This window comes from Trichosurus vulpecula, chromosome 8 (assembly GCF_011100635.1).
Source record: "Trichosurus vulpecula isolate mTriVul1 chromosome 8, mTriVul1.pri, whole genome shotgun sequence".
Lineage (NCBI taxonomy): Eukaryota > Metazoa > Chordata > Mammalia > Diprotodontia > Phalangeridae > Trichosurus > Trichosurus vulpecula.
In genome coordinates, this window is record NC_050580.1 from 83818993 (window position 1) to 83833891 (window position 14899).

The 14899-nt window shown below is 38.2% G+C and overlaps 1 protein-coding gene across 3 annotated transcripts in view; it reads right to left on the minus strand.

The window, feature by feature from the left end:
* BTAF1 (B-TFIID TATA-box binding protein associated factor 1) overlaps window positions 1-14899 on the minus strand; it is a 126231-nt gene that overhangs the window by 19509 nt on the left and 91823 nt on the right. For all 3 annotated transcript variants that reach the window (XM_036734954.1, XM_036734953.1, XM_036734955.1), the window contains 8 exons: window positions 13539-13687; window positions 6931-7083; window positions 6701-6822; window positions 6446-6613; window positions 6248-6325; window positions 4356-4485; window positions 2500-2641; window positions 2247-2377 (listed from right to left, as the gene is read on the minus strand). In XM_036734954.1, coding sequence (XP_036590849.1) covers window positions 2247-2377; window positions 2500-2641; window positions 4356-4485; window positions 6248-6325; window positions 6446-6613; window positions 6701-6822; window positions 6931-7083; window positions 13539-13687 — 1073 coding nt within the window. The remainder of the gene's footprint in view (window positions 1-2246; window positions 2378-2499; window positions 2642-4355; window positions 4486-6247; window positions 6326-6445; window positions 6614-6700; window positions 6823-6930; window positions 7084-13538; window positions 13688-14899) is intronic.

Genomic DNA, 14899 nt, shown 5'->3' on the forward strand with positions numbered 1-14899 from the left:
AAGAAAGACAAAACTAGGCGCCAGGCAAGAAGAGATCCTAGAGATCCTAAGAGATCCTACATCCCTGCAGGATGTAGCAATGAATTCCACCTGGCAATTCTGGGTCGAAGATACAGAGTAGAGAAGAGGTCGCTAGTGCAGCCTCAGGTGCATATTGAGCAAAGAATAAGTTCTGAAGGCAAATAACAGATGTGTGACTCTGAACCCAGGAGAAGAGCAGACTTTCTAGCCTACAGCCCAGGGTGGAAGTAGCACAAGGGCCCCAGACCAATGAGGTCACTGAACCTGCAGAACCTCTCAGCTAACAGTAGCTGAGCCCAGCTACAATCTACTAAAACTCCCAAACAGAGACAAGCCAACACATCCATACTTGGAACTCGAACCTGGAATGTAATACACATCTACCAGAAAATAAAAATACCCCCAAAGACTGAGGAAATAGAGATAGGTCAGGATCAAAGTGACAGATTTTTCCTGTTAGAGTCTATTATTTCTTTCAAAACTGCCCTGGCCAGCTCCTGAAGAATGGTCTGAGTGAGCCCCTTTCTTTACCTCCTCTACACTCTCTGCTTGCCCCACTCTAATTTTTCCCTTTTTCTATCCAATTACCCATGTGTTATCCTCTAACCCTCACACTTTCATCCTGCATACCCAAGCAGTCACCAGACTTGTTCCATTTCCACATTTCTTGCATCTGATCCCTTCTTTTTACTCATATGGCCACTACCCAAATTCAAGCCCTAAACACTTCTCACTTGTACCATTGCCAACAGTCTTCTAATTGGTCTCCCTGATATAGTCTTGTTCCTCTCACTTTCTCCTCCAGAGCAATCTGGATACAGTAATGAGATATTCATCATGGAGAAACCCAGGATGCAATGAGAGACCTTTTCAGGTACCCACTTAGAGTGAGGTAACGCCCATTCAGTGAATAGGTCTCTTCAATAAGTGAATCAAGGGATGGCCCTTTTAATTAGAAAAGAAAAAAAATCAAACTGGGAAGGGAAGACCCTCAGGGTTGCTATTCCAAAGAGAAAACAGTTACCACTGACATGCACTTTAAGCCAAGAGGGCCCAAAATACAGCCATGAGGTGGAGCTTGGGCAGGGATCTATTGTAGTCCAATCTATGAGCTTCAGAACGAACTGGGAGAAAGGGAGGGAGGGAGGAGGAAGGAATGAAGGGAGAGAGGAAGGGAAATCTAGCCAGTAAACTCCAAGTTAACTGGGCAACTTCTGGCCATCAAAATTTACCTTCCTTTGGAGAGGAGAGGGAGAGAGAGAGAACAAGCTGAGTTACCCAACTAGCTGGGTCCCCTTTCAGGTAGCTCATTCTACTCACAGGTTGTGTTTGTCCTTTCTTTTCGAAGAAGACCATGGCATCAGGGAAATGATGACATGACTTGTAGTTGAGTGATGTGAGGTGAGGCTGGTGACCTTGCACAGCCCTCCCTCACTCAAATCAAAGTCAACTACAAGTCATGTCATCATTTCCTTGATGCCATGGTCCTTTCGAAAACAAAGGACAAACACAAACACACACACACACACACACACACACACACACACACACACACACACACACACTCTCCTATTCCTCTTCAATCTAATCTTCACACCATTACCAACGTGATTTTCCTAAAGGACAGGTCTTACCACGTTACTCTCCCACTCCATAAAATCCAATGACTTCCTGTTGCCCCTGAGATCTGGTGTAAACTTCTCTGATTTTTAAAGCCTCTCACAACTTGTCTCCAAATTGCCTTTCCAGCTTCATTATACAGCACTTCCCTTCCTACCTGGAGGGTCCAGTCAGACAGGTGCTTCTGCTGCTCCTCATGTGTGACACATTGCCTCCTGTCTCTGTGCCCTGACACTGGTTGTCTCAACATTTGAAATGCACCTCCTCCTCCTCCACATCTATGGCTCAAATTGACTCAAAATTCAGCCCAAGTGCTACTACATGAAACTTTCCCTGTGAGGTGCTAGCTCCTCTCCCCAACTCTCCAATTATTTTCTGTTTATACTACATATAGAATATATGTATATGTTGTTTCTCTAGGAAGATGGTAACCTCCCTGAGGGCAGGCACTACTTTGTTTTTGGGCTTTGTATTCCTAATCCCTGGCAAAGTGCTTGACCAACAATAGGGAGCTAATCAATTTCTTTTCCATACACATACATTCCAAAGAATAGATGGTTTCCATGGAGGATTTCAGCTTTTTGAATATATCACCCTTATCTTACCTGTAGAGGGCTAAGAGTACAGTAATAATCTTGAATAATTTTGGGTGGGAGATCCTGCAAAACATCCTCTTTCATTCTTCTCAAGAGAAATGGGAGGACCTGGCGATGCAGTGCTTCCATTGCAAGAACTCCTATTATTTATGGAGGGAAAAGGTGAAACAATTCATAGGAAAAGATTCATTTCTCTACACAGGAATCTGATTATGATCAAAATGAAATAAAACTGAACTGAAGTAAAGATTTTCTTCCTTACCCGCTTCTTGTTCTCGACTGGAGCTTCGAGCATCCCTGCTTGCTAATATAGGTTTACCGTAACGAGCTGCAAACTGACGTTCAGTGCCCAAAAATCCTGGCATAAGGAAATCAAAGAGTGACCAAAGCTCCAAAACGTTGTTCTGAATTAAAAAAAAAAAAAGGTGAGGGAGAGAGGGTGAAATGCCAGTTAAATCTTATATTAAAAATATTTCTGGGGCAGGTAGGTGGCGCAGTGAGTACAGCACTGACCCTGGAGTCAGAAGGACCTGAGTTCAAATACTGCCTCAGACACTTGACACTTACCAGCAAGTCATTTAACCCCAACTGCCCTGCCCTCCCCACTTCAAAAAAAAAACAACCAAAAAACCAAAAAAAAAAAAAAAATTTCATTTTAAAAAACAAAGCATACTAAGGAAAACCTGTGATGAAACATCTCATTCTACCCAACTTTTTTTTAGCCTTGTCTCCCATTACTTCTTCTCTCACAGTAGTTAGGCCAAAATGAATACATGCTACTCTCACCTCCCTCCCTTTGCTCACCCCCTTTTCCTTAGCCCTAGATCCCATCTTTGCTTACTCAATTCCCAGCTATCCTTTAAGAAAATGGCTCAAACTCCATCTCTGCCATGAAACTTTCTCTAACCCAATCATTTAGCTGTGACCTCCCTCCTCAGATCTCACAGAGCATTCCCGGTGGAAACTCTGTAACATAAAATAATACATGATAAATGTACTCTAGTTATTTACATGTATATTTTATCCTCCTCTGAGCCTTAACACCGAACTCACTGAAGAGTGATCTGTAGAAAATAACTGTGACTGGATAATAGATATTGATTGAATAGAGGAAGAAAGTGGTAGGGAGAGAAAGGAAAGCAAGGAATATTCTGACTCAACCAGTGAATGGGGATGGGGGGTGCAGAGAGGGGAATGAATGAAAATGCAAGCAGAGGAGAAAGAACAGTTGGCAAGTCTACATCTTCAGAAGGGAGACAGGTTTCAGTGAAAGCCAGAAGATGGAAGGAGCAGGAAAGGAAAAGACAACAAGGCCTCTAGCATGATGCACATCTGCTCAAATGACGGTACTTCTCCAAGTTACTAAATTCATACATCCTATTATCTGAAGGGAGCTTCCTGAAACTCTAACGTAATTCACAGAATCCACCAGTTTCTACACTCTACAATTTAATACTCTTGACCATTCTCCTACCTCTGCCTTTGCTAGTAAAGTACTACTGTAATTTCCTTCAAACCTTCCCTCCTATCCCACACAATCATCAGGTATATCAAAGCTCTCCGACCTTAGGTTTTTATTGAAGCAATAGACAACCTATTCTGATTTGCCATTCTAGTGAGAGCTCTGTAGTAGCTCGGCTTCCTTTACTAAAGCATTTATGTAAATTTCTATGCTTGTAGGTAGGCCACAGAAATCGCACTGTGGGCCACATGCGCCTGCATTTTGGACAGCCCTGAGGTACATCATCAGGTTCAGAGCTATGAAAGTTTTAGAGGAAGATCTCTTGATAAATCAGTCAGAGAAGTTCATTAATTTGACTCAACATAAAATTGAACACTAACTATAAAAAACTTAAAGTATTTAAATTTGAATCTGATAACTTGTCAATAAAAAATGATTCGGACTTATTAACTATATAAAATCTACCAGTATAAAATACCAACAGTTTGCTTACAATTGATAAATTAGTAATTTATCAATAATGACAAATCAAATGTATTAATTTTTGAAATTTTAAAATAAAATTTATAAAATTTTTGAAATAAAACTATTCAAAATAATATTTATACCAGTTTGATATCACATACTTTAAAAAATATATAAGAGCAAATAATTACCTGGATTGGTGTTCCAGAAAGAATGATCCTATAATTGGCAGTCAACTGTTTTACAGCTTTTGATAATTTTGTTTTCCCATTTTTGATGACATGGCCTTCATCAAGAATACAGTAGTTAAATTTAATATTTCTGGAAGAGTTAACAGGAAATTTCTGCATTAGTCAACTTTTGCTGATCACTTTGGTGTGCATACATCACTGTTTTAAGCAATCATGAATCTGCACAGTAACTAAAAGAAATATACCAAACTTCAGTACAAAAAGCCACTAGAGTGGCCTGCCTCTGTTCCTCTTCCTTCCCAACACAAACTGTTAACTGTACTAAAGGGGAAAAAAAGGCAAGTTGGGCAATCATTCTACCTTTCCTGCTCTACTGCCTCCTTCAACAAAGGAAAAGGAGGAATGGAACAACTAGGTCTTCATACTGTACTACTGGCTGACCCTCCCCCACTACTTCACCTTCCTAGTCTTTGTATCCTATTCTATACTTTCTATCCTCATCCCTTTAGATTCCTTTTACCTAGATCAAATTCCATGAATCACTCCAAAACTCTATTCCTTACCCACCCCCCTAGGCTCTGTCCCAGGCTATGGTAGCTGCCACCCAAGCAGGCTGGAGCAGCTGGGGAAGTTTCTACTGATATTTCAAAGGCTATAACACAAGGAGATTTGTTCCTGGCATTCCAAATTAGAACTCTGTTCTATGGGGAAATATGATCACTTTAATGAAGAGGAGTTACCAGAGTACTCTATAACTCAGATATTAAAAAATGTTTTTAGGTCAGACATGATCTTATTGGGGTGGTAAACTCCTGGTATATAAACTCCCTCTACACTTACAGACCAGTAATTTGTCTATGAATTAGAGAGAAGACTAGGAGCACTAAGGAGTTAAGTGACTTGCTTAGGGGAATAGTTAGCGTGTCTGAGAGGCAATGAACCCAGGTTTTCTTGAGACTAGGGCTAAATTATCTTTAAATTTATGAGAGGTGGTTGTGGTATGTGATAGTGACGGAATACTACTGTACTATAAGAAATGAGGAGGGGAATGGATAATTTCTGAAAAATCTGGGCAAAACCAGAATATTGTACATAGTAACACCAATATTGTAACAATGATCAACTGTGAAAGGGTTAGCTACTACGATTAAGATAATAATGCGAGACAATTGCAAAGGACCCATGATGAAAAGTGCAATTCACCTCCAGACAGACAGAGAGACAGAGAGAGAGAGAGAGAGAGAGAGAGAGAGAGAGAGAGAGAGAGAGAACTGATGAACTCTGAATTTAGATTGAACCACATTTTTTTCATTTAAAATTTTTTTTTCACAACATGGCTACTATGAAAATATGTTTTGCGAAACTTCATATGTTTGAGGGATACTATATTTCTTGCCTTCTCAATGGGTGGAAGAGGGGCCAGAGGGAGGGAGAGAATTTGGAACTGAAAATAAATTTTTAAAAAATGTATTAGGGGTTAAATAGACTTTTATGGTTTGGTGGTAGAATTTAATCCTCAAGTAAAGCATTTTCTGTGAGAAAATAGATTCTGTACGAAGAAGGAAGTGTAGTATAATGGCAAGAATACTGAAATCAGTTAAATGATCTAAGTTTGAATTTCTGCTCTACTAACTTTCATTTAATTTGGGGCTATTTATTTCCTCAAAATAGGTCTCAGTTTCCTGATCTATATGATGAAGGGATATGATTACAGTATCTCTAAATTCAATTTCATTTCTAAAATCTCAAGGTCCTGTTGTGACAAGCCAGCATATTCCTTTTCAAGTTTTTCTTAAAGGAATTTTAGGAAACAATCCAATTTTAATTTAAGGTTTATCAATATTGAAAAATTAAATAATCTTAGAGCTAAGTAGAAAATTTAAAATTCTTACTTAAAAAAGTCTATGTCATTCCGTACAACATCATAAGAAGCCACTATCAGATTATGTTTTTTGACTTGGTGCTGTAACCTTTATAAACAAAGAAAAAAGACAGATAAGGAAAAGTTTATAAAGTATTAAATTTGCTACAAAATAAGTATTTCCATTTGAAACAATGGCTGAAAAATTTCTCTGTTTCAGAGCTCTTACCTTACTCTTTCAGTTGGAGGTCCAGTGTAGTGTAAAGGATTGAGATACTCTTTGGAACAAAATTTACCTACTTCATCAACCCAGTGACCTGTTAGAGTAGGAGGACAAACCACCAACGATGGAAGCGGCATGCATTCCGCTAATTTAGATCTTGCATATTCCTGGGCTCTTTACAACATCGAAACATATTAAAATTACTAACTTTTAAAAATTTCTCTGAATCTTCAAGTCTTGCAAAATTAATCTTTGAATTACCTGAAACAGTGGTCTCCTGCTAGAATGCAAATAGACTGTAATGTTTTTCCTAAACCCATGTCATCACAAAGAATTCCATGAAGCTTGTACTTATTAAGAAATGCCAACCAATTCACACCATCCTATAAGATTTGTGGGAGATAGAAGGGAGAAAATATTGATGAAATTTTTAAAAAAGTATCCCTTGGCAACACAGAAGAAATCCTATTCATATGAGCAAGAAATATTACCTGCTGATATTTTCTGAGTTCAGCTTTGATTGGAACTGGAATTTTATAATTTTCTAATTTTTTGCCATCTAACAACTGCTCCAAGAAGTGTCGCTCTTTGGCTTTCAATTGGATTAATTCTTCTGACATATTTGGAGGGTCAGGAATGCCTGCCTAAAAAGATTTTTCCTTTTAGTTTTTCAAATTAAAACCATAAATAAGCTTATTTGCAATTAATTTATAACTCATATCTATCAAACTCAAACAAACCTGATCAATCACAAGTTCTATTATCATATTGATGTCTACTACTTTAAACTGAAATTCAGTATGATTTTGAAAATCTGGAAAAAATATGAGTAAAATATAGGGGATCTGTGAAAGGATTAAAATTGCTATTCAAAGATAACATGACAAAACGTTAAAAATACTTTTACGTACAAGGTAGTATTTTCACAATTTTCTTCCTAAAATATCATTTATAGTGTCTAAAAATCCACGGCTATACATGGAACAATTTAAAAATCTTTTAATTAAAGGATAACATCACATTCACACCTCAGGTTCTTCCATAATCTTGAGAAATATAATAAAGTTCCTAAAACAAAACATATATGGGATGTGTGCGCACACATGTGCACACACATACACACACAGTCAAAATTCTTAAAAGCCTAAACTTAGCAGCTTATAGCTGATTTTATGCTTTACCCAAGACGAAATTAAAGTATTTCAATACTAACCGCAGAATTTACAAAAATAACACAGTAAAATTAATTCTAATAATGTCAGAATGAAAAAAAAAACATTGCAACACTTGGCTTCTTCTTCTCTCTTACTCCCAAACTGGTCCAACAGCTGTGAGTAAGCTGAAGGAACATGTATAGTGGGAAGAGAAGTCATGTCAGAAGCTGTCCTGAGAGCCCCAGAACTCAAGGATCTCAGTCCATCTTCCTCCAGAGCTTTAATAAACATCAGTAAATTAAAAATTAATATATGACATTATATACAATACATATTATGTATGATTAACAGAATTTGGCCTCTGAGTTATAGAAAATTAAAATATCACTTAGAAAAATATTTTTATAAATCTGACACAGGTAGAACTGTTCTGAAAAAAAAGAGTTAAAAACTTGTATTTATTTCCATGGTAACATTCCATTAGAATCAAATATTTTTCTTTGGTTCTTACCAATTATAAAACTACCACTCAGATGCACCCCACAAATATGCGAAAGTATAAGATTAGATTTGGATAGCGCCAAAAAATGTTAAAGGCCACAAAGAACTTGACATACATTATCTTACTTGATTCTCATTACAATTCTGTAAGGCAGGAAGTTCAGGTATTATCCCCACTGTATAAATGAGGGAAGTGAGGCTAAGAAAAGCTGCTATTTTACCAAGGTCTGAGGGTTTAAAAAGGGTTCTCAAAACTAAGTGTTGTATTCAAGTCCAATGTTCTTTCTTCTATACCATGACATCCGTCTATATCTTATCACCTCATGCTGAGATCAGAGTAAGACCCCAAATGGTCTCCCTGGTTCTACTTTGTTCAAGTTGCAATCTACCTTTTACATTATAAAGACAGATTCATTTCTAAGTATGGCTTTCTTTCATCATGCTAAAAAAAAACCCTACATACGGTGGCTCCTTGTTGACAATAAGATCAAAGCTATAAAATTCTAGTCAAATGATCTCACAAGTTACCTAGTCCCAGAGTCCAGGTGCATAAACATTTGGGGGGAGGGGGACACGCATGCCTAATCCTAGAATTTATTTTGGTTAACTATATATATTTGTACCAGGGAGTTTTGTTTTTTCTTGCTTTCTCAATGGGGAACAGGAGGGAGAGAAAAAGGATGTTAGTTTGAAATCAACAACAACAAAACTGAACAAAAAAACACCTAGTCCAATACCTTCATTTTACAGACAAAGAAATGGTGATCTAGACAGGACTGACTCAGCAGTGAGTCAAGAGAATGTCAGGTACAAAGAACAGCAAGGTAGGAAGAGGTCAGATTGTCAAGGATTTTATATCTGATCCTAGAGCTAACAGAGAACTCCTACTGAATAGGTGGGTGACATGGTCGGATCTATGGGGAGGGAGGAAGAGAGGGAGGGAGTGGGGGGGAGGGGAGGGAGACGGAGGGAGAGAGAGAGAGAGAGAGAGAGTGAGTGAGTGAGTGTGTGTGTGTGTGTGTGTGTGTGTGTGTGTGTGTGTGTGTGTATGTATGGGGGGGAAGATTTGAGGCAGAGACTAACCAGAAGGCTATTGCAACAGTCTAGGGATGAGGTGATGGGGATCTTCATCAGGGTGACAGCTATATGAGTGGCGAGAAGAGGAAGTATACAAGAGAAGCTGTGAGGGTAGTAACAAGACTGAGCAATAGATTTTATTTGTGCAGCGAGTATGAATGAGGGATCAAGGATGACACCGAAGCTACCAGCTTGGGAACTGGGAGAATGATGGTACCGTTGACATTAATAGGAGAAAGTTCAGAAGATAGGATGATTTAGGGGGAAGATTTGGACATACTGAGTTTGAAATGTTTATAGGTTATCCAAGTTGGTGATGTCCAAATAGGCAGCTGGTGCTGTTGGACTAGATGTTAAGAGAGAAATTATGGCTAAATAAATAGATCTGAGAATCATCTACAGAGATAACTGAATCCATAGGATGAGAAATGGTTATTAGATATTGGCAATTAAAAGATCACTGGTAGCTTTGGAGAGAGAGGTTTCAGTTGAATGAAGAGGTCAGAAGGCAGACTGCAGAAGGTTTGAAACAGAATGAGGGGAGATGAGGGGGCAGAGCCAAGATGGTGGCTGGAAAGCAGGGACTTGCGTGAAGCTCCCCCCCAGGTCCCTCCAAATACCTATAAAAAATGCCTCTGAACAAATTCTAGAACTGCAGAACCCACGAAATAGCAGAGGGAAGCAAGGCTCCAGCCCAGGACAGCCTGGATGGTTGTGGGGTAAGGCCTATCGCACAGAGCTGGGAGTGGAGCTGCACCCAGACCCAGATCCCGGGGGAACAGACCCTAGCGCCCTGAATCAGTGAGCTGTGGCAGTTGCCAGACTTCTCAACCCACAAACACCAAAGACAACAGAGAAGGTTAGTGGGAAAAACTTCAGGGGACAGAGTGAAAGGAGTTCATGGTTTAGCCACAGTCCCGGAGGCAGAGGTGATGCAGCTACAGAACTACTGCTGCAGTTGCTTCTGGCCCCAGGCTCACCTGGTGGGAGGAATTAAGAGGCGGATCTGAGCAGGAATGCAGAACCTGCTTAGATCTGAGTCCCCTCTAGGTTGGTGGTTCTGGGGGGAGGAGTAGCACTGGTGTGGAAGAGCTTGCTGTGTAGAAAAAGCTCTGAAAACAACAGCGCAGCCCCTCAAGCTTGGGACAAAGTACTCTATACTCTACAAGCAGTCATACCCTGACAAAAAACTCAAGGGTCAAGTAAGTTGGCTGGGAACATGGCCAGGCAGCAAAAACAGTCTCAGATTCAGACTCAGACTTTGGACTCTTTCTTGGTGACAAAGAAGACCAAAACATACAGCCAGAAGAAGTCAACAAAGTCAAACAGCCTACATCAAAAGCCTCCAAGAAAAACATGAACTGGTTTCAGGCCATGGAAGAGCTCAAAAAGGATTTGGAAAAGCAAGTTAGAGAAGTAGGGGAAAAATTGGGAAGAAAAATGAGAGTGATGAGAGAAAACCATGAAAAACAAGTCAACCATTTGCTAAAGGAGACCCAAAAAAATACTGAAGAAAATAACACCTTAAAAATAGAGTAACTCAAATGGCAAAAGAGCTCCAAAAAGCCAATGAGGAGAACAATGCCTTGAAAGGCAGAATTAGCCAAATGGAAAAGCAGGTCCAAAAGACCACTGAAGAAAATACTACCTTAAAAATTAGACTGGAGCAAGTGGAAGCTAGTGACTTGATGAGAAATCAAGATATTCTAAAACAGAACCAAAGGAATGAAAAAATGGAAGACAATGTGAAATATCTCATTGGAAAACCACTGACCTGGAAAATAGATCCAGGAGAGATAATTTAAAAATTATTGGACTACCTGAAATCCATTATCAAAAAAAGAGCCTAGATATCATCTTTCAAAAAATTATCAAGGAGAACTGCCCTGATATTCTGGAGCCAGAGGGTAAAACAGAAATTGAAAGAATCCACAGATTGCCTCCTCAAAAAGATCCCAAAAAGAAATCTCCTAAGAATATTGTTGCCAAATTTCAGAGCTTCCAGATGAAGGAGAAAATACTGCAATCAGCCAGAAACAATCAATTTGAGTATTGTGGAAACACCATCAGGATAACACAAGATCTAGCAGCTTCTACATTAAGGAATTGAAAGGCTTGGAATATGATATTCCAGAGGCCAATGGAGCTAGGATTAAAACCAAGAATCACCTACCCAGCAAAACTGAGTATCATACTCCAAGGCAAAATATGGATTTTCAATAAAACAGAGGACTTTCAAGCTTTCTCAGTGAAAAGACCAGAGCTGAATAGAAAATTTGACTTTCAAACACAAGAATCAAGAGAAGCATGAAAAGGTAAACAAGAAAGAGAAATCATAAGGGACTTACTAAAGTTGAACTGGTTTGTTCACATTCCTACATGGAAAGATGATGTGTATAATTCATGAGATCTCAGTATTAGGGTAGCTGAAGGGAACACACATATATAGAGAGACAGAGGGCACAGGGTGAGTTGAATATGAAGGGATGATATCTAAAAAAATAAAATCAAACTAAGGGATGACAGAGGAACTATATTGAGAGAGGGAGAAAGGGAGAAATAGAATGGGGTAAATTATCTCACATAAAAGTGGCAAGAAAAAGCAGTTCTGTAGGAAGGGAAGAGGGGGCAGGTGAAGGGGAATGAGTGAATCTTGCTCTCATTGGATTTGACCTGAGGAGGGAATAACATACACACTCAATTGGGTATCTTACCCTAAAGGAAAGAAGGAGGAAGGAGATAAAAAAGGGGGGATGATAGAAGGGAGGGCAGACAGGGGAAGGAGGTAATTAAAAGCAATCACTTTCAAAAAGGGACAGGGTTAAGGGAGAAAACTGAATAAAGGGGGACAGGATAGGAAGGAGCAAAACATAGTCTTTCACAACATGAGTATTGTGGAAGGGTTTTAATTAATGATACGCACGTGGCCTGTGTGGAATTGCTTGCCTTCTTAGGGAGGTTGAGTGGGGAGGGAAGCGAGGAGAGAATTTGGAACTCAAAGTTTTAAAAGCAGATATTAAAAAAAAAAAAAAAGTTTTTGCATGCAACTAGGAAATAAGATATGCAGGCAATGGGGCATAGAAATCTATCTTGCCCTACAAGAAAGTAAGGGAAAAGGGGATGGGGGGGAGTGACAGAAGGGAGGGCTGACTGGGGAACAGGGGAACAGAATATATGCCATCTTGGAGTGGGGGGAGGGGAGGGTAGAAATGGGGAGAAAATTTGTAATTCAAACTCTTGTTAAAATCAATGCTGAGAACTAAAAATAACAAATGAATAAATAAATAATCAGAAAAAATTTAAGAACAAAACAAAACAGAGTGAGGACAACAGGAAGTGGAGGTACCAAATATAGATGGCTTTCCTGAGGAGTTTAGCCACAAGAGACATCACACAACTAACTGATATCAGATTTACAACCACAGTTCACAGAATCCTAGTCCTGTGCTTTTCCCACTATGGCACCCATCTTCTCTTTTCTCTTTTCCTTCCTTCTGCCCACTAGCTGAGAGGCAGTAACAATACCATTGGTAGGCACATTACCTTTGTGTCTATAATTTTGTTTTTGTTTTTCAGAACTGGCAAAAATTTAGCAGGCCTACTGCCTACTTCAGAAGCCAGCTAGTACATTACTAAAAGATTTAAAAACAAAAAAGCTGTTAACACTCATTTCCACTTGAACTCAAGATTCAGTCTTTGACATCCTTGGGGTATATATGCCTAGTAATGGGATCTCTGGTTCAAAAGGTGTGGACATTTTAGTTCTGATACACTGTTTAGACAGTGCCATAAGTGCATAAAAAAGGGTCAAGAAGTATCACTTTGGGGGAAAGCTAATTGAAAGAGAAAGGATTTGAGTTAAGTTGTGAAATATGTGCAAGGATTTTTGGTTAGGTAGAAAAAGGCTAGTCATTCTAGGTAGAAGGAAAGAAATGAGAATAGACAAGAAGGAGCATGGTTTATAAGATGGGGTTAAGTGACAGGTAAGGTAAGTATAACACCTACAAGTCTGCATTTTGAATCCAGGTGTGTTAACTTCTGACAAACCTTGGATATCAGACCTTTATCATTGATATCTGATTCAAAGATTCTTTAAAACCAACTGATAACTTTCCTTCTTATCCTAGTTGCAATGATTTTGTACATATAAAAGTTCTTTTTTTCAATTTCATAAGCAAAACTATTTTCCTTTAGGAGATGGTCTCTATCTTTATTTTTTTTTTTTGGTTAAGAATTCTCACTCTAGGTGCAGCTGCACAAGTTACCTGCAAATTTAAACACTTTAAAAAATTACTTTTCAAGCACTATAGAACTGTAAAATATTTGATACAATAAAATAAGCAAAAGATACCACCTTTTCAATTTACCTCAAGTGGCATTAGCCTAATTAATGTTGCAAAGCACTGTGTAGCCATGAACCGTACACTGTCTGTCTGATCGCTCATTCTTCCCAATACAGGTACAACTAAAAGAACAATATATGGAACAATGCCAACATCTAGCTGTTCCATTACAGCTTGAATAAATGATTAAGGAAATTTTCAGTTGATTCTAAGTCTAACAACACAAGGCAATATAATCAGAAACATTGAGGCTATCATTTTCACAGCAGAGATTCATAATACCTCTGAATGAACCTAAAAATAATTTTCATTAATGGATATCCTTTCAAGCTAGTGAACTGAGATGCGAAATTTCATTTACATATGTAAAAAGTTAATTTCGCTGTCATACTCTCAAAGAACAAATAATATTATGGGTTTAAGACAATTTTCGAATTTATATAGATTAAAAACAATTTTGTGATAATAATTGACATTTCTGGAATACTTTCATCCCTAAAAATTTAAAGCACATAATATACTATTTCATTCATTCTTAGAAGAATCAACTTGATTCAGACTAATAAATCCAATTAGTTTTTAGAGGTAAAAATAAACTCTCAAGATTGGCCTGTTTTCTTTCAATACCCATTTCAAAATGGAAAAGACTTAAAACTCTAAGCTAAAATCAAGGTTTGCAAATAAATATGCAATTTAGTTATTCAGAGGTGCTAACACAAGCAGTTATCACAGATGTTAACACTATGGGCATGGGAGAATCTCAAATCTGGAGGCAGCCCCTCTGGTTTCCTTAGATGTGTTCAACTTTCTTATTTTTCAATTCAGAATACCAGGAGTGTTATGGTCAGAAAAACATCTTTTGTCATTCAAATACAGCATTGTGGAGAATTAACAATTTATTGTAGTTTAGACGGTTCAGCCTTATCTCAAAAATCCCTGCCCTGAATAAAATGGAAGGTAGTTGAAACAGCATTATTAATATTATGTTGTGGTTACATTATAGGATAAACATACTTTTGTTCTTTAGGAACCCAATTAACATCTATAATATTATCCTTATGATAAAATAAGTTCTAAGATCTAAACACTTCACACATTTCTTAGCACCTACACATACCCTGTTTGACAGGTGTTCAAAAAATGTTTTTTGAATTATGATTAGATTGAATTTTTCAAACAACATTTTTGTAGGCTTGAGGAATGCCCCATTGGGGTACTTGGTTATCAGAAATTTGGGGAAAGGGGTCTACATTTGTGATGTCATGAGTATAGGAAACTCCATGTCGTAAAATTTTATTTGATACAGAAACAAACATATCATCTACAAAATAAGTATATTCATCACATACATAAATCACTTTTGCCTACAAGATCTTGTAATTCAA